Source organism: Pan paniscus, chromosome 9, assembly GCF_029289425.2.
Source record: "Pan paniscus chromosome 9, NHGRI_mPanPan1-v2.0_pri, whole genome shotgun sequence".
Taxonomy (NCBI): Eukaryota; Metazoa; Chordata; class Mammalia; order Primates; family Hominidae; genus Pan; species Pan paniscus.
The window spans coordinates 5,902,210-5,929,806 of record NC_073258.2 but is presented as its reverse complement, the minus strand read 5'-3'; the positions used below and the strand labels follow the sequence as shown (position 1 = coordinate 5,929,806).

The 27,597-nt window shown below is 51.7% G+C and overlaps 2 protein-coding genes across 5 annotated transcripts; one reads left to right on the top strand and one right to left on the bottom strand.

The window, feature by feature from the left end:
- Position 1: 1 nt before the first annotated feature.
- Positions 2-18,297, bottom strand: ART1 (ADP-ribosyltransferase 1). Its single transcript, XM_003804606.4, has 5 exons — positions 18,246-18,297; positions 5,054-5,168; positions 3,967-4,747; positions 2,938-2,979; positions 2-326 (listed from the first exon to the last, which is right to left on the bottom strand). Exons 2-5 carry the CDS (start codon positions 5,114-5,116, stop codon positions 229-231), a joined length of 984 nt encoding a protein of 327 aa, XP_003804654.1. The 5' UTR covers positions 5,117-5,168; positions 18,246-18,297; the 3' UTR covers positions 2-228.
- A 683-nt stretch (positions 18,298-18,980) lies between these two features.
- Positions 18,981-24,905, top strand: ART5 (ADP-ribosyltransferase 5). Of its 4 annotated transcripts, none has more exons than XM_057299065.2 (5): positions 18,981-21,243; positions 21,558-21,616; positions 23,044-23,773; positions 24,380-24,412; positions 24,622-24,905. In XM_057299065.2, the coding sequence occupies exons 2-5, from the start codon at positions 21,560-21,562 to the stop codon at positions 24,675-24,677; spliced, it is 876 nt and encodes a 291-aa protein (XP_057155048.2). In that variant the 5' UTR covers positions 18,981-21,243; positions 21,558-21,559; the 3' UTR covers positions 24,678-24,905. The 4 variants fall into 4 exon arrangements, with proteins under 4 accessions (XP_057155048.2, XP_054949979.2, XP_034787892.3 ...); XM_055094004.2 differs by having other exon boundaries at positions 24,496-24,905; XM_034932001.3 differs by lacking the exons at positions 18,981-21,243; positions 21,558-21,616 and having other exon boundaries at positions 21,629-23,773.
- The last annotated feature ends 2,692 nt before the right edge of the window (positions 24,906-27,597 follow it).

The following is a 27,597-nucleotide window of genomic DNA, read 5'->3' as shown; positions in this document are numbered from 1 at the left end:
CGCCGGCCCAACCCTTTATTCAGAGTCTCACTCCTACAGCCCTGGGTAAGGTTCAGTCCACAAATTGTCTCCTGTTTCTCCACCAGCCGGTCTGGCAGCTACCAGAGAAGGTCCCAGAGTTCCCTGCAGATGGGGTTGCCAGGAATCTTGGTTACACTGAAAGCACACATGGCCAACATCCTCAGGATGGGCAGAGGCAGCAGGCGAGGCTGTCCCGTGTCTCATGCATCAAAGGAGGCCTGGACCGTCTGGAAAGGCCCTCACCACGAGGAACCAGAGCAGCAGCAGCAAAGACCAGACTGCAGAGAGGGGGCTCTGACCCATGGCTGCAGGGAAAACAGGCAGAGAGGTTGGGGGAGAGAGAGAGAAAAAGAGAGGTATTTAGGAGCACAGGAGCAAAAGTGGGGACATGCAGATACAAGGTGGAGAGATTGGCAGAGTGAGCCGGACAGACTGATACACAAAATTGCCACGGGCAACAGAGATGAAGATCAAGTTTAGGGAGGAGCTGGTCCAATGGTAATGGGTTATCAGAACTTATTAACACCAGTGTCACTAAAGTTGATGTACAGTCCCCCCACTGCTAAATTTGACTGGCTTAAAAAATTTTAGGCAACCTGGGCAACATAGGGAGAACCCTTCTCTACAAAAAATACAAAAAGTAGCCAGGCGTAGTGGCATATATCTGTAGTCCAAGCTACTTGGGAGGCTGAGGTGGGAGGATCACTTGAGCCCAAGAGTTTGAGGCTACAGTGAGCTGTAGTAGTGCCACTGCACTCCAACCTGGGTGACAGACTGAGACCACGTCTCAAAAAAAATTTTTTTTAATAAAGAATTCAGGAAGGTAGACAGAGATGAGACCAATGAGAGTCCCAGTTTCTCTTCCAGAGGTCATTGGGTCTAACTTAACTGCCTTCTATTGCCACAAATAAGGTGCTGCAGAGTGGGATGAAACATGGATTTAAGATCAGAGTGGGATCTGCTGTGGCTGAACTTGGCTCCTCTACCCAAACCCTGGTAGGAGAGGTGCGGAGTGGACTAGAAGGAGAAATCCTAAACTTTTCCAGTGTCTGGAATTACATAATCAGAACCCAAAGATGCCTGGGTTGGAAGCTGGAAACCTGGCTTCTTGTCCTGGCTCTGCCATAAACTCACTGTCACCTTGAGCAAATAATTTGTCTCTGGGTCTCACTTGACCATATAAGAGGGGTAATGCCTCCTGTTCTGCCTCCTTCCCATAGATTACTGTGCAGTAAAGATGAGATGAGATGACGATGAGATGAGATGAGATGAGATGAGATGGGATGAGATGATGAGATGAGATGAGATGATGAGATGAGATGATGTCTGGGGAGGGGTGGGAACTATCCTGGTGTGGTGGTTCAGAGTTTGGCTCTTGAGCCAGGCTCTCTGGACTCCACTTCTTAGTAGCTGGGTGGCACAGGGCCAGTTGCTTCTCCTCTGCACCTTTGATTTTTTTTGTTTTTGTTTTGTTTTGTTTTGAGACAGTTTCGCTCTTGTTGCCCAGGCTGGAGTGCAATGGCACAATCATGGCTCACAGCAACCTCCGCCTCCCAGGTTCAAGAGATTCTTCTGCCTCAGTCTCCCGAGTAGCTGGGATTACAGGCATGCGCCACCACGCCCGGCTAATTTTGTATTTTTAGTAGAGACGGGGTTTCTCCATGTTGATCAGGCTGGTCTCGAACTCCTGACCTCAGGTGATCTGCCCATCTTGGCCTCCCAAAGTGCTGGGATTACAGGCATGAGCCACCACGCCCGGCCTCTCTTTGCCCCTTTGTGCTTTGGTACTTTCATCTGCAGAACAGAGGTGATGACAGTACCATTGGGGTGTGGTGAGGATGAATGGCATGATGTGCCTGGAGTGGATCAGAGGAAGCTGGGGGGTCCTTCCTGCCCACTCACAGAGTTCTGAAGGACAAAGGAGTTCTGAAGGCTTGGGGAGGAGCTGCTGTTTCTTCCCTGGAAATGGCCCATTCCCACCTAGAAACATGGTGGCCTGGGTAGGCCTTGGCACACCAAGTGTCCGAGGGAAGAGAAGAGTCATAGCTGGGGATCATCTGGTCCAATTTGCTTATTATACACACAGAGAAACTGAGGCACAGAGAAAGAATGGGTTGGTTGTAGAGAAAGTTAGAGCAGAGCCTGGACTAGAGCCCAGGCCTCCAGCACCAAAAGCCTGGCCTCATGGCCTTCAAAGGTGGGTTTGAGGGAGCCCTGAGGGCAGTAACAGAGATAGTGGGTTCTGCACTGGGAGGCAGAGAAGGACCAAAGGAGGACTTTGTGGGGAGCAGCCCTTCCGTCCCTCACCTCAGTGCAGCCTGAATCTCTCAGGGGCCTGATCAGTGGCCTTTTCCTGCAAGGGATAGGCAGATCCAGGCTGGAGAGCAGGTGTCCCTGCTCCCCCAACCATCTGCTCTCCCACACACTCATCTCCTGGCTAAGGCTGGCAACCCCAAGGTGCCACTTCAGCTAGTGCACTTTTATTATTATTATTATTAATGAAGTTGTTTCCTTATAAAAGATTCAGGTGGGCCGGGCACGGTGGCTGATGCCTGTAATCCCAGCACTTTGGGAGGCCGAGGTGGATGGATCACCTGAGGTCAGGAGTTCAAGACCAGCCTGGCCAACATGGTGAAACCCCATCTCTACTAAAAATACAAAAAATTAGCCGGGCTTGGTGGCATGCGCCTGTAATCCCAGCTGTAATCAAGAGGCTGAGGCAGGAGAATGGCTTGAACCCGGGAAGTGGAGGTTGCAGTGAGCCGAGATTGTGCCATTGCACTCCAGCCTGGGCAACAAGAGTGAAACTCTGTCTCAAAAAAAAAAAAAAAAAAAAAAAGATCGAGGTGATGGGGCCAACCCCAGAGCAGCCCGCTCATCCCTGAACTGAGTCCCACAGGTGCCCGCAGCCCTTACCTGAATTATCCAGATGGCAAGGCCCAGACTTGCACTTCTTGTCTATAGAAAAGAAACAGTAAAGAATGAAAGGCTCAGGAGCTGTCAGGATGGAAAGGGACCTCAGAGCCCTGGTGGTCCATCCCTGACTTGTTCTAGGAGAAGTTGGTGCATTTCCCCCTAATTCTGCTCTTTCATGGTGGAAGCTCCCTTGACTAGGTTCGCCTCGACCCATGAGCAGCAGGGCCAGAGGGGAGTGGGCCATCAAAGCCAGGGTCTACCCTGGGGCACTCCTGCTCCCTGGGCCTATAACTTTGCCTCCCTGCCACACTCACCTCTCCCTCTTCCATGCCTCGCCCCAGCCTGGTTTGTTTTCTTTGCATGCCCTCCTTACCTTCTGTCAACTCATGCATGCTCCTGATGTTGTCCAAGATAGGAAGTAAAGCCCATAGCCCTTCAGAAATTAAGAACCTGGGCCCATCCTCATGGTTCTTCTTCTGGCCTGTGCTGGGGACATGAACAGGAGGAGCATCCACCACTTCCTGACCACAGCCTGAGCTGGACCTTAGGGGCACAGCACCCAACTGCTGTCTCCTTGCCCCCACCACCCCAGCCAGCACACCCTTCAGCACATAATTCCTCTTCCATCTCATAAATGCACTGTTCTCAGAAACTGAGGGTGGGACTCCTACTCATTTCTGGCAACAGCTATCTAGGTGTCAATAATCTGGCTGGAAAATAATTCCCTTCCAGCCTCTGACCAGGAGAAAAGCCCGACCGGGTCTGCTTGCCCACTCAAATGGCCAGAGACCGCTGCGTTGGCCGGGAAACCTCTTCAGCCTCCCAGCAGGCAAGTGGCGAACTATGGCTTAGATCCCTTCAGGGGCGGTAAGTGCACCCTTAGATGGAAGGGGTTGGGAGCTGGTGGATATGACTTGTATTTATGTATCCCTGGGACACAGGAGATAGGGGCTTGGGTTTGCCAAAGTCCCTGGTGGATGTGGAAGGCCCACCTTCCGCACAGGTGGTGACCAGCGCTCGCCCTCCTACCTTTGATGTACTCGCAGTTGTAGGTGCTGTGCTTGCCCAGGGCTCGGAGGTAGATGCGGGCGGGGCCCTGGGCCGGTCTGCTGGCATTGATCACTTGGAAGGTCTCAAAGGGGGGGATCAGCACCTCTTCCTCTCCAGGGAAGAAGGAGTAGCCCTTGATAGGGGCCCCAAGGCAGGTCCAGATGCCAAAGAAGGTGTCCTCACCAAACTGCTGGGCTGCAACATTCTTCAGGGAGGCAGAAGCAAAGCCCCCCAGCCTCACGGCGGCCCGGGGCCCTGCTGGCCGGAAGCGCAGGCCGCGCACACCTCGGAACACCTGGTGGCACCGGGGTGGACGCTGGCCGCTGCCCAGGAGCTGCAGGGCCTCAGTCAGCAGGAAATGGAGTGTCTTGAAGGAGAAGTGGTGGAGGTAGTGGGCCCGGGAGCGGCCTGCCTCACGCACGGCTGCATTGAACTCCTTGTGCAGGGGGCTGTTGGCCGTGTAGGCCAGGAGGGCCACCCCGTGCTCATCGCGGAAGCCCAGGGGTGGCGGGGATGGACGGGTGGGGCTGAGACTCCACTCCGGCCACCTGGCCTGGCGCTCCTGCCATTGGCTGCTTGCCAGTGTCCAGCTGTCTGCATATACCTGGTTGGCCTGGAACTCCGTGTGGTTGAGATCCGGGAGAGCAGCTGTCATGGCAGCAGCACAGCCAGCGTACTGGTCGTCAAAGGAGGCCAGGGCCATGTCCAGCTGAATCTCTTGAGAGAAGAGGTCTCGTCGTGTGATGGGGTGGCTCTGGGCCTGAGGGGACAGGAATAGCAGGGACTGAGAGGATAGGCCCCTGGGAGAATGAGTCCCCTGCCATCCAGCTCTCGCCTCCACTGAGAAAGGCAGGAAGGGCCCCAAACACACCTGGTGGGGAAGGGGATTGGGAACCTCTGGCTGTAATTTCCCCAAGACTAGCATCTGGAGCTGTCCCCTTGGGCTGAGTGATCCCCAGGGAAAGCGTCAGGCATTCTTTCCTCTCTCTCTTTCTCCCTCCAGGGTTCAGAAGAAGCCGATGGCTCAGTTCCCTGCTGGGGTGGGAACAGTGGGGGATGCCCATACCTGAAGTGCTTCCATGAGGCCCACAGACACAAGAAGCAGAGACATCATAGCAGGCATCTGCATGCTGGTGACCCTGGGCCAGTTGCTGTCTCTTTTTGGGTCTCAGTTTCCTCATCTGGAAAATTGCAGTGTTAATCTGTATAGTTTAATAAACATGAATCGACACTTAGTCTGTGCCATTCCTAGTGCTTGGCACTGAGAGTCATAAGACAGACTTGGAGGCTCAGAAGAGAGAGGACCCTTCTTGCTGAAAGGAACATGAGTGACTTCCTGGAGGAGTGACGTGAACAGGGTCTTGTAGGATGAACAGGAGACTAAGATGTCAGCAAGTGGAGACTGGGAGAGAAAAGACTGGTGTTTGGGGTGGGAAAGGACTTTTGTGCAGCAGGAATGGAAAAAGCAAAGGTATTGGAGGTGGGAACTGAGGATGTAAAGAGAGAAAGACATGTCATCTAGGCTGGCAGAGCTTGCGGGGTAGGAACGTTGGGAAGATGGGCCAGTCATGAAAGGACTTGACAGCCACAGTGAGAGACCTGGGCTTCACCTCGCAGGGGTTGTGGGTTTTGGGACAGGGGCAGATCCAGGAGTGTTCAGCTGGTGGGGCCTTAGCAGGATCTCCAGGGACAGACTTAGAGCAGGGCTTGGTCCACCAGTTGCCCCCACTCCCTGCAGTCCTCTTGTGGAATGAGCCTTCGGTGCTTCCAGGGAGGGACAGATATAAACCCTGGGTGCTGGGGGAAGAGGGGATCAGAAGAGCAGGAGAGGACAGAGGATACCAGTTTCCCTAAGAGAAGCAGCAGGAACCACAAGCCTTCCACACCCTCTCTGTTGGGGGACAGGTGGAGTGCCCAAAGTGGTTCCAGGAAGAGGGTCTCCAGGCATTGGGTCTGGATTGGAGCAGGCAGTTTCCTTTCTTTTCTTTCTGTCTTTTTTTTTTTTTTCCTGAGACCAAGTCTCACTCTGTTGCCCAGGCTGGAGTGCAGTGGCGTGATCTCCGCGCACTGCAACCTCCACCTCCTGAGTTCAAGTGATTCTTTTGCCTCGGCCTCCGGAGTAGCTGGGACTAGAGGTGCCCGCCTCCACACCCAGCTAGTTTTTGTATTTTTAGTAAAGATGGGGTTTCACCATGCTGGCCAGGATGGTCTCGAACTCCTGAACTCAGGTGATCCGCCCGCCTCAGCCTCCCAAAATGTTGGGATTACAGGTGTGAGCCACCATGCCGGCCTTATTGTCATTTTTTTAAGAACTGAAAGGAAACATGCTTACACATACACATTTTATTACCTTTTTTCCTCAGGAAAAAAATATTAACTTCCTTCCATGTCAGTACATAAATATCACCCTGCTCACATAATGGCAGCTTGGTTTATCTCATGGTATAAACCATAATTAACCATTTCATACTTATGAACACTTAGGTTTCTTTCCTAATTTTAAAATATTATACATAATACTACAGTGAATATTTAGGTATATAAATCCTTGTCTTATGTGTGTGCATGTTTTTATAGGAAAGATTTTGAGAAGTAAAATGAGATTTAAAGAATATGAATATTTTTTATTTTGACAGAAACTGCCACCCCACCAACAATGGATGAGAGTGCCCTTTATTCCACATCTTTGCCAGTGCTGAATATGATTGATCTCTTTTTAATTTCCATTTAACTGGTAGGAAAAATGGTATCTACTTTGTTTGTTTGTTTGAGGCAGGGTCTTGCTCTGTTGGCCAGGCTGGAGTGCAGTGGCACAATCATAGCTTACTGCAGCCTTGACCTCCTGAGCTCAATCGATCCTCCTGCCTCAGCCTCCCGAGTAGCTGGGAGTACAGGCACACATCACGATGCCTGGCTTATTTTTATATTTTTTGTAGAGGTGGGGTTTTGCCATGTTGCCCAGGCTGATCTCGAATTCCTGGGCTCAAGCATTCTACCCACCTTGGCCTCCCAAAGTGCTGGGATTACAGGCGTGAGCCACAGCTCCCAGCCTCTGTTTTCTTTCTGTACACAAATGGTAATATAGTCAATGGGTCTCTATGTTTTGGAATCTGATAAAAGCTGAAACCTCCCTTCAGAAAATGAATATATGCGCCTTCACACAAATGTTACATAAATATCAAGGTGGTTATGCCTCTGCCCCCAATCTCATTTAGGTTAAGCATCGCTGCTTTATCATCTCCTCTGGCTCTGGGGAGACCTAAGTTTGGATAGTTCAGTGACTCTAAGACACTGGGATTCTATGTGTCTATAATTTCATTAATCTTCAAATCTAAGATCCTATAATTGCCAATACACAATTTAAATGTGAAGTATGAGCTTCTCTGGACAATGGGGTTAGCAGTAGTTTTTACCAAATTCCACATGTCCAAAATGGAGCTAATTATCTTCTCCCCCTCAAAAGCTGCTTACTCATTTATTCAACAATTTTTTTTGTTATTGTTGTTTAGCATCTGTAGCATGTCAGGCATTAAGGATAAAATTATGAACAACAGCCAGCCATGGTGGCTCCAGCCTGTAATCCCAGCACTTTGGGAGACTGAGGCGGGAGGATTACTTGAGCCCAGGAGTTTGAAACCAGCCTGGGCAACATTGTGAGACACCATTGCTACTAAAAATAAAAAAATACATCCGGACAACTCCGGGAGGCTGAGGTGGGCGGATCACCTGAAGTCAGGAGTTCAAGACCAGCCTGGCCAATGTGGTGAAACCCCATCTCCACAAAAATACAAAAATTAGCTGGGCATGATGGCAGGTGCCTATAATCCCAGCTACTCGGGAGGCTGAGGCAGGAGAATAGCTTGAACCCAGGAAGCGGAGGTTGCAGTGAGCCAAGATTGTGCCATTGCACTCGAGCCTGGGCGACAGAGCGAGACTCCGTCTCAAAAATTTAAAAAAAAAATAAATAAATAAATAAATAAATAAGCCAGGCTACAGGTGTGGTGGTGCATATCTGTAGTCCCAACAACTCGGCAGGCTGAAGGTAGGAGGATTGCTTGAGACCAGGAGGTTGAGTCTGCAGTGAGCTATGAAAACCCACTTCCCTGGGCCGGGCGCGGTGGCTCACGCTTGTAATCCCAGCACTCTGGGAGGCCAGGGCGGGTGGATCACCTGAGGTCAGGAGTTTGAAACCAGGCTGGCCAACATGGTGAAACCCCATCTCTACTAAAAATACAAAAAATTAGCTGGGGGTGGTGGTGTGCGCCTGTAATCCCAACTACTCGGGAAGCTGAGGCAGAAGAATCTCTTGAACCTGGGAGGTGGAGATTGCAGTGATCCGAGATCGCACCATTGCTCTCTAGCCTGGGCGACAAGAGTGAAACTCTGTCTCAAAAAAAAAAAAAAAAAAAAAAAAAAAGACTTGAGCTCTTGTCTGTGGTCTCTTGAAGTCCAGCAAGGAGGCTAGAGCTGCTGTTACTAGTTCCTCACTTTCCTGTGTAGAATCCAGTCATGGGCTCAGGTGGGGCTTTTCTCATTCTATGCACCCCATGAGAGGAACACATGCCCCAGGACTGGTGCCCTAAGGCTTTGACCATTGTGACTGGCTCATGGATGGGCACATGACCCAAGAAGGCCAATCAGAGGCCTTCCTGCGAGTTGATCTATGGATGCAGGGTAAAAGAGAGTGTACCTGACACTGTGGATTCCTCAGCCCATATTCCCGGAGACTGTCTTCGAGTCCACATGCAGGTGCAGTGGATAGTTCTCATGCAGGCTGTCAGCCTCCCACTTCTAGGGCTCACATTTTTCTGTGTCTGAAGCATTCTCCATCACCCTGGGAGCCTGTTTTTTGTGAGCACAGGGCAGGCCAAAAGTGTAAGGGATTTAATATTCCCAAGGACAGCCTTCAACCAATGAGGGCTGGAAGTCAGACTTCCTGTCCCATAGAGGGTCCCCAGTGGGACTAGTTGATCACAGTGGTAACAGGCTTTTAATTGGCTGCTTTTCTCTTCTCTGTCTGACTTTGCCACTCCCCGACTTGTATTTCTTGGGATCACTTTACAAAGAAGCTCACTGCACCCATGTACTTTTCTGTGGGTCTGCTTTTGGGGGAAGGACACTGAGAGTCTTTTCTTTGGAAGATTCTTCTTTAGTCTGGACCCCCAGAATGAACACATGAGGAACAGACCTGAGCCCAGCCCAGAGCAAGGAAGACCCCAGCTGAGCCAGACCGGCGGCCTGAGCAGAGCTGCCCAACCAAGTCCAGTTTAGATAAGCCACTTGCCGTCAACCCAGAGACCATGAGCCTGGGAGTAAATGTTTGTTTGCCACTGAGATTTTGTGGCACATGGCAAAATGGTTATGCAGCAAAAGCCCACTGGGCCAGCTGTATCTCTCATTGTGTCTCCACAGCTCTGTTTCTGTCTGCATCTGCTCTACAGTAAACAAGATAGATCAGAGGCTTGAGGGGAGGAGAGGCTTGAAGGCAGACTGAGGACATGGAATTAGTGGACCTGACTAAGAGAATGGCAGTGAGGATAGACAGAGTTAGGAGGTGGAATTTACAAGACTTGATGTCTGATGGGCTATAGGGGACGTGAGAGAGGGAAAAATCAAGGATGACACCCAGGTTTCCATTCTTTAAACTAGAAACACGCAGAGTAGATTTTAAAAAAATATGAAGCTCCTCTTTTCATGCGCGTCCGTGTGAAGAGACCACCAAACAGGCTTTGTGTGAGCAATAAAGCTTTTAATCACCTGGGTGCAGGTGGACTGAGTCTGAAAAGAGAGTCAGCGAAGGGAGATAAAGGTGGGGCCGTTTTATAGGATTTGGGTAGATAAAGGAAAATTACAGTCAAAGGGGGGTTGTTCTCTGGCAGTCAGAGCGGGGGTCACAAGGTGCTCAGTAGGGGAGCTTTTGAGCCAGGATGAGGCAGGAGAAGGAATTTCACAAGACAATGTCATCAGTTAAGGCAGGAACAGGCTATTTTCACTTCTTTTGTGGTGGAATGTTATCAGTTAAGGCAGGAACCGGTCATCTGGTTGTGTACGTGCAGGTCACAGGGGATATGATGGCTTAGCTTGGGCTCAGAGGCCTGACATTCCTGTCTTCTTATATTAATAAGAAAAATAAAATGAAATAGTGGTAAAGTGTTGGGACAGCGAAAATTTTGGGGGATGGTATGGAGAGATAATGGGCGATGTTTCTCAGGGCTGCTTCGAGCAGGATTAGGGGCGGCGTGGGAACCTAGAGTGGGAGAGATTAAGCTGAAGGAAGATTTTGTGGTAAGGGGTGATATTGTGGGGTTGTTAGAAGAAACATTTGTCGTGTAGAATTATTGGTGATGGCCTGGATACGGTTTTGTACGAATTGAAAAACTAAATGGAATAAGAGAAGGAGAAAAACAGGTATAAAAGGACTAAGAATTGGGACGACCTAGGACATCTAATTAGAGAGTGCCTAAGGAGATTCAGCATAGTCCTGCCAGCAAAGATTATTTATTTACTTCAAGAGTTTAGAGTGGCGGTTTGGGGATAGCACCAGGAGATATCAGCTGTGATGGCTTGGAGAAACAGTGTAAACTGGCAGTGTAAACAAGAGCAGGGCATGTATGAGTAGTTGAGAACGGTGAATAGGACTATGACTACACAGAAGATAGTAGGGATGACAAGTTTTTTTGGGGCACAGTCTAAGTTGGTCTGGTGTCTGGAATTAGACTGGGGCCTAATAAAAAGGAGCATCTATACAGGAGCTCAAATGGGCTGTATCTTGTAGCATTCTGAGGACAGGTCTGACTTCTGAGAAGGGAAAGTGGTAGAAGTATTGTCCAGTCCTTTTTAAGTTGGTGGCTGAGCTTGATGAGGTGTGTTTTTAAAAGACCTTTAGTCTGTTCTACTTTTCTTGAAGACGGAGGACCGTAAGGGATATAAAGGTTTCACTGAATACTAAGAACCTGAAAAACTGCTTGGCTGATTTGACTAATAAAGGCTGGTCTGTTTTCAGACTGTATAGAGGTGGGAAGGCTAAACTGAGGAATTATGTCTGACAGAGGGGAAGAAATGACTGCGGTGGCCTTCTCAGACCCTGTAGGAAAGACCTCTACTTATCCAGTGAAAGTGTGTACCTAGACTAAGAGGTATTTTAGTTATCTGACTCGGGGCATGTTGAGTAAAGCTAATTTGCCAGTCCTGGGTGGGGGCAAATCCTCGAGCTTGATGTGTAGGGAAGGGAGGGGGCCTGAATGATCCCTGAGGAGTAGCAGAATAGCAGATGGAACACTGAGAAGTGATTTCCTTGAGGATAGATTTCCACGATGGAAAGGAAATGAGAGGTTCTAAGAGGCGGGCTAGTGGCTTGTACTATAGCATAGCCTGCCTTTGCTGGTGTGTGGCGATTAGGCCTGGTGGAACTGCCATCAATAAATCAAGCGTGATCAGGGTGAGGAACAGGAAAGAAGGAAATATGGGGAAACGGGGTGAATGTCAGGTGGATCAGAGACATACAGTCATGGGGGTCAGGTGTGGTATCAGGAATAATGTGGGAGGCCGGATTGAAGTCCGGGTCAGGAACAATGGTAATTGTGGGACTTAACATAGAGTGAGTATAGCTGAAGGAGCCGGGGATCAGAAAGTATATGCATCAGGTATGAGGAAGAAAATAGATTTTGGAAGTTATGAGAAATGTGAAGAGTGAGCTAAGCATAGTTTGTGATTTTGAGGGCCTCTAAAATTATTAAAGCAGCGGCAGCCGCTGCACGCAGACATGAGGGCTAGGCAAAACAGTAAGGTCAAGTTGTTTGGACAGAAAGGCTACAGGGTGCGGTCCTGGCTCTTGTGTAAGAATTCTGACCGCACTAACCATGCCTAGGAAGGAAAGGAGTTGTTGTTTTGTAGAAGGGATTGAGGTTTGGGAGATTAATCAGACACTATCAGCAGGGAGAGCACGTGTGTTTTTATGAGAATTATGCCAAGATAGGTAACAGATGAGGATGAAATTTGGGCTTGACTGAAGTAATGGAAGCTGTCTGTGAAGCCTTGCGGTAGTACAGCCCAGCTAATTTGCTGAGCCTAATGGGTGTCAGGGTCAGTCTAAGTGAAAGCGAAGAGAGGCTGGGATGAAGGGTGCAAAGGAATAGTAAAGAAAGCATGTTTGAGATACAGAACAGAATAATGGGTTGTAGAGGGAGGTATTGAGGCTAGGAGAGTATATGGGTTTGGCACCATGGGGTGGATTGGCAAAACAATTTGGTTGATAAGGCGTGGATTCTGAACTAACCTGTAAGCCTTGTCTGGTTTTAGGACGGGTAAAATGGGGGAATGGTAAGGAGAGTTTATAGGCTTTAAAAGGCCATGCTGTAACAGGCGAGTAATAACAGGCTTTAATCCTTTCAAAGAGTGCTGTGGGATGGGATATTGGCATTGAGCGGGGTAAGAGTGATTAAGTTTTAATGGGATGGTAAGGGGTGCATGATCGGTCACTAAGGAGGGAGTAGAGGTGTCTTATGCTTGTGGGTTAAGGTGGGAAGATACAAGGGGAGGATGTGAAGGAGGCTTTGAACTGGGGGAAAAGGTGGCAATGAGGTGTGGCTGTAGCCCAGGAATAGTCAGGGAAGCAGATAATTTAGTTAAAGTGTCTCTGCCTAATAAGGGAACCGGGCAGGTGGGGATACTTAAAAAGGAGTGCTTAAAAGAGTATCGTCTCAGTTAGCACCAGAGTTGGGGAGTTTTAAGAGGCTTAGAAGCCTGGCTGTCAATACCCACAACAGTTATGGAAGCAAGGGAAACAAGCCCTTGAAAAGAAGGTAATGTGGAGTGGGTAGCCTCCATATTGATTAAGAAGGGGACGGACTTACTTTCCACTGTGAGAGTTACTCAAAGCTTGGAGTTCCTGATGGTCTAGAGGGCTTCCAAGGCAATTGGGGAGTGTCAGTCTTCAGCTGCTAAGCCGAGAAGATCTGGGAAGGAGTCCGTCAGAGAGCCTTGGGCCAGAGTTCCAGGGGCTCTGGGAGTGGCTGCCAGGTGAGTTGAACAGTCCAATTTTCAGTGGGGTCCCACACAGATGGGATACGGCTTAGGAGGAATCCTGGGCTGTGGGCATTCCTTGGCCCAGTGGCCAGATTTCCGGCACTTGTAGCAAGCTCCTGGGGGAGGAGGTTCTGGAGGAACCCCTGGCAGCTGCAGTTCAGGCGTGTGGAAGTTCTTGTGTGCTGGACATGTGGCTGGGGTTTGTCTCACAGTGGAGACAAGTAGTTGCAACTCAGAAATACATTGCTACTTGGCTGCCTCTATTCTATTATTGTATACCTTGAAGGTGAGGTTAATTAAGTCCTGTTGTGGGGTTTGAGGACCAGATTCTAATTTTTGGAGTTTTATTTAATGTTGGGAGCAGATTGGGTAATAAAATGTATATTGAGAATAAGACGGCCTTTTGTCCTTTTAGGGTCTAGGGCTGTAAAGCGTCTCAGGGTTGCTGCCGAACGAGCCATGAACTGGGCGGGGTTTTTCTTATTTGATGAAGGAGCCTAAACGCTCACTGATTTGGGAGAAGTCGGATAAAGAAAAAGGAGCATTAACCTTGACTACGCCTTTAGCTTCAGCCACCTTTTTAAGAGGAAATTGCTGGGCAAGTGGGGGAGGGCTACTCACGGAATGAAACTGTAAGCTGGACCGGGTGTGAGGAGGGGAGGTGATAAAAAGATTACAGGGTGGAGGAGCTGAGGCTGAGGAAGAATTGGGACCTAGCTCAGCCTGGCGAGGAGCAGCCTGGGGAGGAGGGGAGACGTCAGACGGATCTGTAGAAAAGGAAGATTAGAAAGACTCAGCGACGCTTGGGGTTGGGACTGAGGGGACAGGCGGGAGGGAAAGAAGGAAGATTTGGGACAAGTTGCATTGGGCAGAGACTAGAGAGGGACCGATGTGTAAAAGAATGCCTGGACGTCAGGCACCTCAGACCGTTTGCCTGTTTTACGACAAGAAATATTTAGATCTTGCAGGATGGAAAAATTGAAAGTGCCATTTTCTGGCTATTTGGAACCACTGTCGAGTTTGTATTGGGGTCAAGCAGCCTTGCAGAAGAAAATAAGGCATTTAGGTTTTAGGTCAGGTGTGAGTTGAAGAGGTTTTAAGTTCTTGAGAGCACAGGCTAAGGGAGAGGGAGGAATGGAGGGTGGAAGGTTGCCCGTAGTGAAGGAGGCAAGCCTAGAGAAAAGAGAGAGTAGAGAAACGGAGGGAAGGGGTTCGGGGGTTCTTACCCTCCAGAAAAGCGGGAAAGGGGTCAGGGCGTGGAAATAAGGGATTGGGGCGCAGAGATAAGAGGTCAGGGCATGGAAATAAGGGATTGGGGCACAGAGATAAGAGGTCGGGGCACAGAAATAAGGAATGGGGCACAGAGATAAGAGGTCGGGGCGTGGAAATAAGGGATGGGGCACAGAGGTAAGAGGTCAGGGCATAGAAATAAGGGATTGGGGCACAGAGGTAAGAGGTTGGGGTGTGGAAATAAGGGATTGGGGGTTCTTTCCTCCTAGAAAAGTGGGACTTGCCGCTAAGGGTGAAGGAGAAGGGGTTGAGGAGTTTTTGCCCCTCCCCCAGAAAAGCAGAGAAGGGGTAGAGACACAGAGAAAAGGGTTGGGGTACTTGCCCCTCCTCCAGAAAAGCGGGACTTGCCACTAAGGGTGAAGGACCAAGGCAGGCGTCACTGCATGATCTGACACCTCTGAAACGTGGGTGAATAATCAGAGAGGTGTCCCTGCAATGATTAAACACCAAGGGAAGGCTGCCTTCCCAGTCCGTGACCGGCGCTGGAGTTTTGGGTCCACAGATAAAACGTGTCTCCTTTGTCTCTACCAGAAAATGAAAGGAATTGAAATTAAGAGAAGGGAGAGATTGAAGTGTGGCACCAAGATTGAAAGGGGAAAGAGGTTGAGGGATAGTGAGGGAGATTGGAGAAGTGAGTAAAAAGAGTCCGCTTACTGGATTTGAAATTGGTGAGATGTTTCTTGGGCTGGTCGGTCTGAGGACCTGAGGTTGTAGGTGGATCTTTCTCACAGAGCAAAGAGCAGGAGGACAGGGGATTGATCTCCTAAGGGAGGTCCCCCGATCTGAGTCACGGCACCAAATTTCATGCGCATCCATGTAAAGAGACCACCAAACAGGCTTTGTGTGAGCAATAAAGCTTTTAATCACCTGGGTGCAGGTGGACCGAGTCCGAAAAGAGAGTCAGCAAAGGGAGATAAGGGTGGGGCCGTTTTATAGGATTTGGGTAGATAAAGGAAAATTACAGTCAAAGGGGGGTTGTTCTCTGGCAGGCAGAGTGGGGGTCACAAGGTGCTCAGTAGGGGAGCTTTTGAGCCAGGATGAGGCAGGAGAAGGAATTTCACAATACAATGTCATCAGTTAAGGCAGGAACCGGCCATCTGGATGTGTACATGCAGGTCACAGGGGATATGATGGCTTAGCTTGGGCTCAGAGGCCTGACACCTCTTTTATTGCCCATCTTCTTTTATTGCCCTCTTTTATTGCCCTCTATCTTCTTCCACCATTCTTACATGACTGCAGAGTGTCCTGCTCCAGCACAGCCCTGTGCAACTTTACTTTTTTTTTTTCAGCCTCATTGAAGTATAATTGGTATACAAAAAACTGCACGTAATTAATATATACAATTTGGTGAGTTTGGAAATAAGTATACACTCATGTTACCATTCCCACAATCAAGGGAATAAACATGTTCATCACTTCCAAGTTTCTGTGTATCCCTTTGTTTTCATTTTATTTTTATTTTTATTTATATATTATTTATTTATTTTGAGACAGGGTCTCACTCTGTCGCCCAGGCTGGAGTGCAGTGGCGCAATCTCGGCTCACTTCAACCTCTGCCTCCCGGGTTCAAGTGATTCTCCCACCTCAACTTCCCAAGTAGCTGGTATTACAGGTGCCCACAAGCACGCCCAGCTAATTTTTGTATTTAGTTGAGAAGGGGTTTTGCCATGTTGACCAAGCTGTTCTGGAACTCCTGACCTCAGGTGATCCACCCGCCCAGGCCTTTCAAAGTGCTGGAATTATAGGCCTGAGCCACCGCACCCAGCCTTGTTTTTGTTTTTTTTTGTTTTTTTGTTTTTTTTGAGACGGAGTTTTGCTCGTTGCCCAGGCTGGAGTGCAATGGTGCAATCTTGACTCACTGCAACCTCTGCCTCCCGGGTTCAAGCAATTCTCTGCCTCAGCCTCCCCAGTAGTTGCGATTACAGGCATGTGCCATCATGCCTGGCTAATTTTATATTTTTAGTAGAAATGGGGTTTCTCCATGTTGGTCAGGCTGGTCTCAAATTCCTGACCTCAGGTGATCCGCCGCCCGCCTCGGCCTCCTAAAGTACTGGGATTACAGGCATAAGCCACCGTGCCTGGCCTGTTTTTATTTTTATTTTGTTTTGTTTTGTTTTTGGTTTTCTTGTAGCAAGAACATTTAATGTGAGATGTACCCTCTGTACACATGTTTAAGTGCACAATGCCTTATTGTTACTATAGGCACAATGTTATACCAGAGTAGACTGGAAAAGCTCATCTTGCTCATTATTGTAGTCCCAGTACAAAGCAGGTGCTCAGTAAAAATGTATTGAATGAATGATCGGGTTTGGAGGGGAAATGGTGAGTTCACTTTGGGAAATGTGAACTCCCTGAAGCAGATGTCCAAGAGGTAGCAGAATGGACAATGAAGGAGACATCTGAGAGTCACAGGTGATTGAAATCAGGGAAGAGATGAGATCCCCAGAGCAAGGGAAAGAGAAGGCTGAAAGGCAGAGGGTGAGCTGCTTGATTGATGAAGCCAGAGGTCAGGTGGAGCCGCACTCCTCCTTGGCTTTCTAGAGGCTCTTTGCATCTGGCCCTTGGGTTCCGTGAGATACCCTGGTATCCTTGTGATAAAATCCTCTTTAGGCTTAATCTAGCTCAGGGTGGCTCCTGTTAATTTGCCATGGCAAGTCTCATGTGATAAACCATCCCCATTATTCACCCAGTCACCCATGATGGTCCCCTGGGTGTCCATTCAGTCAATCATTCGTCAAACATTCACATAGTTGCCAACTAACGCTGGGTGAGATAGGGGTCCATCCTAGATTCTCCTTCCCTTCAACATCCACACCCCCTGCCCTGGCTCAGGTTTGCCCCTTCCTCCTCGCTGATCTCCCCGCCTCCACAGTCAGCCCCAATAACCTGCCTGCCCAGGGAGAGCAATGTTTCTAAAGCACAACTCTGGTCATGTTCCTTACATGCTTAAAAGCCCTCTGTGCCAAAACTGACCGGAAGAAATATCTCAAAATATAGAGTAAAAATGCAGAGATGAAAATCATGAGGGAAGAGATACAAACACATCTAGAAAAAACAAAACAAAACAAACAAACAAAACATCCCTCCATACCCTAAGGACAGAGGCCAGCGTCCTTATCCTGGCCCTCTGCACCCTCTGCAGGCTCGCACCTGCCACTCCTGCTTGGCTTCTGTAGTGCAGAACAACGTCGCAGGTGCGGCTCCGTGGTTACCCTCCCTGTGGCTCTGCACACATCACCCCTCTCCTTGGGACACCCTTCTCCTGGATACCTACTCTTCAAGGCTTAACCCGAGGGCCACCTCCTCCAGGAAGCCCTCTGACTCCTCTGGGCTCTGGTATCACCCTGTGCTGTCCTCTGTCACTGTCCTTATCACACTGTGCTGCCCTTATATGTGCCTGGCTCCTCTTCTGGTCAGTGAGTTCCTTGAGGGCAGGGACCATGTATGCCAAGGCCAGGGACTGGGGAGGCCCCAGCATGTTTGCTGAGAGTCTGAGGAACTTTCTCAGCGCAGCTAACAGTGTAGACCACTGCAGAGCAGGTGGGTGGCTGGCCTTGGTGACCAGTGTCAGGGGAGATGTGGTGGGAACCGGAGGGATGGGGTGGGCATGGGCCCAAGGAGCTGGGGATGCTGAGCAATTCCTTTTCTAGCCCAAGGGAGCTGCGCTTCTGTCCTCCCTCTCATCCTGCTCGGGGCAATTCTGTCATCAGTTTCTCATCCAGGCCCTTGCTGAACATACCCTCCTGGGAATGTGACCCCAAATCTCCCCACAGGAATCCCAAACTTCCCACGGCCCCCAACCTTCCTAGGTATCCCAAACTTCATCAAAGTTTCCTGGAAACTTTTTCTCACGACTCCTAAAATTCCCCCGTTCATCTCCCAAACTTCACCTCAAAACCACTTTTCCTGCCCAGCACCCAGGAGGAGAGTGGTGCACTCCTTACCTAGGCCTTGTCCTGGGTGGGGAAGCTGCTGCTGATCTCCACCATGGCCACCAGGAGAGGGGAGGACAAGTTTCTTTTTGATATGGTTAATCCCCACCCCTTGAACCTCCCCCACACAGCTGCTCAGAAACGCGACACTCCCCCATCTATTTCTGGATGTCTCCTCAGGGCTCAGGAACACCAGCCTCTGCCCAGTCTGACCTGCCCAGTGTTCTTCTAAGGGAGGAAACCATACCTCATATTGTCTTATGTCCGATTTCTGCCTCCAAAGAAAGAAGAAGTGAACACTAAAAGGCAGAAATGAAATCCACAAGCAGACAGCCCGGCGCCACACCCTGGGCCTGGTAGTTAAAGATGGACCCCTGACCTAATCGGTTATTTGCATAAGAAAAGCACTGTGAAGATCCCTGTCCTGTTCGGTTCCCTTCTAATTACCGGTGTGTGCAGCCCCCAGTCACGTACCCCCTGCTTGCTCAATCGATCACGACGCTCTCACGCGGACCCCCTTAGAGTTGTGAGCCCTTAAAAGGGACAGGAATTGCTCACTCAGGGAGCTCGGCTCTTGAGACAGGAGTCTTGCCGATGCTCCCAGCTGAATAAACCCCTTCCTTCTTTAACTCAGCATCTGAGGGGTTTTGTCTGAGGCTCTTCCTGCTACATTTCCCACAAAAAAGGGAATCCCTGAAGCCAGAGAGGAGGTGGACTGAAGCACTGGGGATCCAGGCTGGGACAAGTGCCTCCTCACTGGCTGTGGTCCTGTACTCTGGTCAGCCAAGGAGGAGGAAGAGAGGAGGAAGCTTCAGCACCCCGACCTCAGAGAGCGTCTCCTTACATTTTGTACCTTTCACACAAACACTGAGACTTAGCTAAGGTGCCAGGAGAGATTCGAACTAAGGAGGCTGGATTCTGAGTCCCAGTTCCAGCTCTGACTTACCAGTGATCTTGCAGGACTTCTTAATGCTATACTTAGGATCCCTGCCCAATGATTAGTTTTTTTTTTTTAGATGGAGTCTCGCTCTGTCACCAGGCTGGAGTGCAGTGGCGCAATCTTGGCTCACTGTAACCTCTGCCTCTCGGGTTCAAGCGATTCTCCTGCCTCAGCCTCCTGAATAGCTGGGACTACAGGCGCCTGCCACCACGCCCAGCTAATTTTTGTATTTTTAGTAGAGATGGGGTTTCACCATGTTGGCCAGGATGGTCTCGATCTCTTGACCTCGTGATCCGCCTGCCTCAGCCTCCCAAAGTGCTGGGATTACAGGTGTGAGCCACCGCACCCGGCCCCCAATGACTAGATTTGAATCCATCTCTTGGGGCCTTATTTTGGGTTCCAGGTCCTGGGATGGGAGAAGCAATCCCCCAAAGCCAGAGGGTGGAGAGGGACAAAGCAGTGATTCCAATACATCTGGTCTCGGGCCGTCCCAGCAGGCCAAGCTGTCCTCAGGTGGTATCTTTTCAAGCAACTGCAAACACTCAACTTCCTCCAGAGAGTGGGGCAGGCAGGATATATAGGCAAATGCTGCTTTTCACCATGATGGGGAACGGTAGGATGATTCCTTATTTTAGAATCTGGGAGGGCTTTGGGATGGCTAGACTCATAGAAGGGGGCAAAAGAACTTGTCCTGGAGCTGTTTTTCTTTCTTTCTTTCTTTTTTCTTTTCTTTTTTTTTTGAGATGGAGTTTCGCCCTTTTGCCCAGGCTGGAGTGCAGTGGCTCCATCTCAGCTCACTGCTATCTCCACCTTCCGGTTTCAGGCGATTCTCCTGCCTCAGCCACCCAAGTAGCTGGGACTACAGGCCCCTGCCACCACGCCCGGCTAATCTTTGTTGGCCAGGCTGGTCCCGAACTCCTGACCTCGTGATCCTCCCACTTCAGCCTCCCAAAGTGCTAGGATTACAGGCGGGAGCCACTGCGCCCTGCCCTGGAGCTGTTTTTCTAACAAGCACTCAGAAGCACCTCCCTCCCCACCCTCCTCCAAGCCTGGACCCACGGTATGTCTTCCCGTTTGGTCTACAGAAAGGATTCTGGGAGATAGCAGGATTCTAGGTGGAGGAAACTTTTTATTTGGCTGACAATCTGAGGGGATGGGGGGACAGGGATGGGGAAAATTAATGAGCCAGACCAGGATGGAGTCCTTTGGGTAGCTCTAATCTTTCGTGCCTACCTCAGCCCCAGCAGGCAGCATTTCTCAAATCCTAGCTTTCAGAACCCTCAGAAATCCTAGCTTTCAGCGACCCTCCGGCCGCTGGGGGAAGGAGGGGTGACAATCCCACCTCCTCCTGGCTCAGGCTGCTAGGAAGCTCTTCCCTGAGCTACCAATTCCTCCGCTGACCCCTTCTCCCATGACCTCTGACGGGGCATCCAAAACTCAGAGCCAGGTTATTTATAGATAAGCCCAGAGGAGGTGGGGGAAAGGCCAGTGTTGACAAACATGGGTCACCTGAGTCTGAGCGGCCACGAGAGCGGTCTGGGGGAGGGGCGAGACTGGACCCTGTGGATCTGCGACCAAGGGCTCTGTCTCTGGCCCAACCCCACTGAAGGCGAATGGGGAGAGGACCCAGAGCAGGCAGGGAGTGGGCGCTGCTCAAATGCTGGAGCACGTGGCCCAGGGTGTGGGCCAAATGCAAACTCTATGCAAATCGGAGTGCTCCAGGGGTGCTCCAGGGAGTGGTGGGCCGGGGGCCAGGGGTCGACCGGGTCAGGGCCCGCCTGAGGGAGAGGCCCAGTCTCACAAGTTTCCTCCCCCTCACTCACAGCCAAAGAGGGTCCCGCAGAAAGACCCCGCAGTCCTTGAGAAAGGGAATTGCTCCTCAGTCCCTGCCCTGGCGCGCCCGCTCCCGGCCCCGCGCGCGGCGCTGGGAAAGGGGTGTCGGGTTACCGGCGCGGGGACTATAGTTCGCCTCGAGAACCTTTGCTTTCAGCCGGACTCCGGGGACAGCGCAGCGCCCGCCAGAGCCCTCGGCGCTCCCTCCCTCCCGCTCGCGGCCTCCGCAACCTTCAAGTGGGTCCTCCGCCCCCGGCCCTCCCCTCTCAGGCGGAGCCAAAGTGCGGCCCCCGCCTTTACAGTCTCAGAAAGGTCCCCAGACTGGAGACTCTGAGGAAGGGGTGCAGGGAGTCGGGAGCGGGGACTTGGGGCGGGGGGCGGACAATAAACTCCCAGGCCCCGCCCACGCCCCGCCGGAGCCCTAATCCTGGCCCCGGGATCCCGCGCGCCTGGAGACAGGGTCCAGATCTGCCTCGAGCCCCTGGAAACCAGGACTCCAGCACCTCTGGTCCCGCCCTCACCCGGACCCCTGGCCCTCACGTCTCCTCCAGGGATGGCGCTGGCGGCGTTGATGATCGCCCTCGGCAGCCTCGGCCTCCACACCTGGCAGGTAACTCCAGGAACCATCTCCTAGCCCCAAGGGGGACATTAAGGGGCAGACCCTGAGGAAGTGGACTCGGGGCTGACTCCTCACATCCCTCTCCCAGGGACTCTTCCCTAGGATTCCACTCTTAACTCTCTTCCTCTCAGGAACCTCCATCTCTGCAGGGAGCCGCAAGTTCCCATTCTGTCTCCTAGAACCCCCATCTCCATCCCTCTCTGGATGCCTCCAACGTTCTCCTCCCCACCTCTCATCTCCCAGCGCAGGCACAGCCCGGCAAAGCCTCCTTGGGTTACCTGTGTGCTGCAGTCCCGGCAGCCCGTCCCAACCAAGGCTTGGCCTCCCCACGACCCCTACCCCAAATGTGGGTACAGAGCAGGGGAGGACTCAGGCGTCTCGGAGCTCACAGTGATTTGGTGTGGTGGCTGAGCACCTACCTGCAAGGGCTTCCTGCTGGATGAGAGGGAAAGAGAGCCTGAGGAGAGTGGGGCTGGGGGTTAGGTAGCTGGACACTGGCTGTGTGTAATATTTGCACATCACCTGCCTGCCAGATCGTACAGCCAGAAAAGCGCTTGATAGTCATCTACTCCCACCTCCCACCGACTGCAAGAACCTTTCTAATGACAGGATGACCCCTTTTAGGTTGTACAGAAGTAATGCTCTTTATGCTGTCTTCATAATAACTGTGAGGTTGGAAGTATCCTCAAGTCCAGAAAAGTTATGACACTTGCCCAAGGCCTCACAGCTAATAGGTGGTAAAGTCAAGATTTCAGCCTGCGCGCGGTGGCTCACTCCTGTAATCCCAGCACTTTGGGAGGCTGAGGCTGGTGGATCACTTGAGGTCAGGAGTTCGAGACCAGGCTGACCAACATGGTGAAACCCTGTCTCTACTAAAAATACAAAAAATTAGCTGGGCGTGGTATCGCGCACCTGTAATCCTAGCTACTTGGGAGGCTGAGAGAGGAGAATTGCTTGAACCCGGGAGGCAGAGGTTGCAGTGAGCCAAGATCGTGCCATTGTACTCCGGCCTGGGCAACAGAGCGAGACTTCGTCTCAAACAAAAACAAAAACAAATTAGCCAGGCATGGTGGCATGCACAGGTAATCCCAGTTAGTTGGGAGGCTGAGGTGGGAGAATCACTCCAACCTGGGAGGTGGCGCTTGCAGTGAGCCGAGATCTCACCACTGCACTCCAGCCTGGGCAACAGAGCAAGACTCCATCTAAAAAAAAAAAAAAAAAAGATTTCAGTCCATGTCTGTCTGACTCCAGTGCCTGTGTTATTTAAGCCTCTTATTGGGCCCTTGCCAAATTGCATATACCTGATATTTAGGGATAGAAATGAGATTCTGTGTTTCTGGATGGCTTTGCCCCCAGGACCCATGTCCAGTGCTCTGAACTTATGCTCTTTTCGGTGTGGCACCTCTTTTGCTCCACAGGCCCAGGCTGTTCCCATCCTGCCCCTGGGCCTGGCTCCAGACACCTTTGACGATACCTATGTGGGTTGTGCAGAGGAGATGGAGGAGAAGGCAGCCCCCCTGCTAAAGGAGGAAATGGCCCACCATGCCCTGCTGCGGGAATCCTGGGAGGCAGCCCAGGAGACCTGGGAGGCCAAGCGTCGAGGGCTTACCTTGCCCCCTGGCTTCAAAGCCCAGAATGGAATAGCCATTATGGTCTACACCAACTCATCGAACACCTTGTACTGGGAGTTGAATCAGGCCGTGCGGACGGGCGGAGGCTCCCGGGAGCTCTACATGAGGCACTTTCCCTTCAAGGCCCTGCATTTCTACCTGATCCGGGCCCTGCAGCTGCTGCGAGGCAGTGGGGGTTGCAGCAGGGGACCTGGGGAGGTGGTGTTCCGAGGTGTGGGCAGCCTTCGCTTTGAACCCAAGAGGCTGGGGGACTCTGTCCGCTTGGGCCAGTTTGCCTCCAGCTCCCTGGATAAGGCAGTGGCCCACAGATTTGGTAATGCCACCCTCTTCTCTCTAACAACTTGCTTTGGGGCCCCTATACAGGCCTTCTCTGTCTTTCCCAAGGAGCGTGAGGTGCTGATTCCCCCCCATGAAGTCTTTTTGGTTACCAGATTCTCTCAGGATGGAGCCCAGAGCTTGGTGACTCTCTGGAGCTATAATCAGACCTGTAGCCATTTTAACTGCGCCTATCTGGGTGGTAAGCTGTGCATGGGGGAAGCAGGACTGGCAGTGTGGGTGAAATAAGCCAGGATGTCCTTACACAATAATCCCCGGGGCCTTCGGGAGACCCACTTGGTTAAAGGGGAAATGAGGGCTGGAAGTCACCTGGAGTTGCTGTCCTCTGTGACTCAGGTTTTTTGGGGTCCTATAAGTGTTTTCCAGATTCGTGAACATTCTTAGATGATTCTGTATGTCCTCAAAAGGGTCCATCTGCTACATGGTGTAATAGACCAAAAGAACCTGGTTAAGGAGATTAGCAAGCAGCAGAAAGAGCCAAGGGGACTGCTTCAGGTCTCAGGGGGGCCCTGGGCTCGATGGGGCTGACAGGGCACGTATGTGCCATTCCCAAGTGCTAAGGCAGGGAGAGATGGAAGAGTGACTGGGTCTTGGGTGGGAAGAGGGATGGAAAGGCAATCTGGAAAGAGTTCCTGGAGGACGGAGGAGGAAGGGAAATCAGAAGTTTCCCTTTAGGTGAAGGGAAAGATAGATTGAGAAGGGAAATGGCCCTGCCAGGGCCTGGTGGGCCAGGCAGTTTGGGTGTGAGTCTGTCCACACGGAGGCCTCACCCTGCTGTGTGTTGCAGGGGAGAAGAGGCGGGGCTGTGTGTCTGCGCCAGGTGAGTTGCCCTTCCATCCTCCTTCAGCTGCTTTGACTCCCCCTCACCCTGCTGACCCCTTCCTCCTCTTTTCCCTTCAGCAGGGGTGCAGCTAGAGTCACAATCTGAGGGGGCCTCCTCTCTGCCCCCCTGGAAGACTCTGCTCTTGGCCCCTGGAGAGTTCCAGCTCTCAGGGGTTGGGCCCTGAAAGTCCAACATCTGCCACTTAGGAGCCCTGGGAACGGGTGACCTTCATATGAAGAAGAGGCGCCTCCAGCAGCCTTGAGAAGCAAGAACATGGTTCCGGACCCAGCCCTAGCAGCCTTCTCCCCAACCAGGATGTTGGCCTGGGGAGGCCACAGCAGGGCTGAGGGAACTCTGCTATGTGATGGGGACTTCCTGGGACAAGCAAGGAAAGTACTGAGGCAGCCACTTGATTGAACGGTGTTGCAATGTGGAGACATGGAGTTTTATTGAGGTAGCTACGTGATTAAATGGTATTGCAGTGTGGAGACATGGAATTTTATGATTGGTTTATTCCACGAGACTAGACCTTCTGCCCCGCTGTGGCCTTGCTAGGCTGAGGGACTAAAAAAAAACTTTTTGGGGCCAGGAGCAGGTGGCTCACGCCTGTAATCCCAGCACTTTGGGAGGCCGAGGCGGGCGGATCACGAGGTCAGGAGATCGAGACCAGCCTGGCTAACACGGTGAAACCCCGTCTTTACTAAAAATACAAAAAAATTAGCCGGGCGTGGTGGCAGGCACCTGTAGTCCCAGCTACTTGGGAGGCTGAGGCAGGAGAATGATGTGAACCCGGGAGGCGGAGCTTGCAGTGAGCCGAGATCGCGCCACCGCACTCCAGCCTGGGCAACAGAGCAAGACTCCGTCTCAAAAATAACAATAATAATAACTTCTTGTTATTATTAACACGGTCTCCTGTGCAGACCTGTGTAACACTCTAACTTGCAAATCCAGAAGCTAGAACAGCTAGAGGGTCCTCACGACAACCATGAAGGCAGGAAAGCAGGCAGGTGATTCCTCAGCCCCACTTGTCAGGTGAGGAATGCAAAGCCAAGGAAGGAAGCAACTGGTCAGAGGGTTCCCATTGAACCCCGGCCTCCCGCCTCCCCGGTCTCCTGCCTCCTGGTCCAGAACTCTGTCCATAAAAGATCTGAGGAAACTCAAAGTAGGATCCCAAGCCCAAGATACTTGGGAACACAGAGCAAGTCATTTCTCTCTGCCCTGCTCCCACAAGGGTCCATTTCAGGGGAAAGAAGAGGGAGGACCTCAAAACATCAAGAGACAGAGATTCTCACACAGCCCGGAGGCCTCTCACATCCAGAACAGAAACTTTATTGAAGCAAGACAAGCAGCACAGGCTCCTCCCAAGGGGCCCCCCACCCTCACCCTCCTAGGCTACCACGCTCAGCAACAGAAGAAGGGACTCTTCCACTGTATCAGGACCTCCTCTCAGTCCCCGAATCCTCCCCCTGGGGCAGGTCCCCAGCCCCCTCTGCTTCCTGCTCCCTAGGAACTAGCACATGAGCTGGGGAGCAGGGGCCAGACTCTGCAGAAGCCAGAGTCCTCACCCCTCCAGTGTCCTGAAGCCCGGTTCCTGATGATTCCCGGGTCCTCACAATCCCAGGCCCTGTCAGCTCTGGGGTCTCAGGGATGGGAGGCCCCAGGTTCTGGAAGCTGTTGCGCACTCGAGTGATGTAGTGACTGCGGACGCTGGCACCGTCGGGAGGCCGGGGTGTCCCTCCCTCTGCCAGAGTTCACCGCACACCGGCTACCTCGCTTTGCAGTCGAGATATGGTCTTGGTCAGCTCTGTGAGTCTGTTGCCCAGATCTGGAGGAGGTGGAGTACCGAGGGGCCTTTCAGAGGGTGAGCCTGCCCTATACCCCTTTTACCCTTTACAGTACCCCAGGGGTTGCCCTATCCAGGATTCCTGAGGGAGAACTGGAAGAAGTGAGGAACGGGTTTGTGGGCTAGGGGTCAGGTGGGTGGGTGAAGCTGAGGCAGGTGAATCTGATCGGGGGTGGGAGGGAGGAGCTGAGGTGCTGGAAAGAAGGAAAGTCTGGGGGCCAGAGAAAGATGACAAGCCACGGGGAAAGCTTACTGGACTGGGTAGACATTTGTGCGTTCACCTGCCTGCCCTCTCCCGAGTCTACGGCCAGCCAGCTCACCCCATCCTTCAGGGCCCAGTTCAGATCCCACCCCCTTTGTCCCTTCTGCTACTCTATCCTTCTGCTTTCTCATGAGCCTCTCAGAATGACGTGCTCCTTCTCCCTTCAGGTGCCCATGGCGATTCGTGTCTCTCTTAGCTGCACTTCATGCCCTCTGTGATGGTTTCTCTTCCTCACCAGACTGAAAGCTTCCCATGTGTCCCTGCCCTACAGTGCCCCGTCTCTCCCTCCAAGACAGGGCCTGGAACAAAGGAGGCCATAGTGATGAATGTTGGTGGAACGAGTCAATAAGCGAGTGAATGAAAAAGGTGAATGAGTGACTGGGTAAGGGAGTGAATGGGAGAATAACTGAACGCACCTGAAGGCAGGAATGAGCACTTACATGAAATGAGTGGGATAAATGCCCGGATGGGTCAGAGGGTAATGGAGTGCAAGGGGCATGCTGTGCAGGTTGCCCTTCCAAGGGCAGGGCAGGATGGGACCACATATTATGCAGGCTGAATGAGGACATGACGCTGGGTATGGGGCCTTTATCACAGCTGAACAAGGAACAGGAATGGGGAGGGCTTGGAGGTGGGTGAAAAACCTTTCCGCCGGGTCTCCTCGAATTCGCGCCGGGCAGTCTCTATGTAGCGCTGTACCAGGGCCTTGATGACGTGAAGGCGGTAGGATCCACGCTGTCCCTCCCCAGGCACAGCCCCTGCCCCAGGATTGGCCTGGAATGGGAAGACAAGAGGGTGAGGGAGATTCTCTACCTCCAGCCTTCCTCTGATCACTGCCCATTTCCCCCCACCCCCAGGCAAAAAAAGTCTGTGTAGACTTTTCTGTCCCTGACCCACCTAGCCCCTGGCCTCCATCTCACAGTGCGGAGCTGGAAGGTAGAAGGACAGGGGCCAGAAGCTGGGGAAGGGCTGACGGTGAGAGGACCAGGAAGGGGTGGGCGAGGGCTGGGAGGCTGGTGGTGTGGAGGGGGAGAACCCCCTACAGACCTGGCAGTACCTGAATTGGGAAGGCACCCT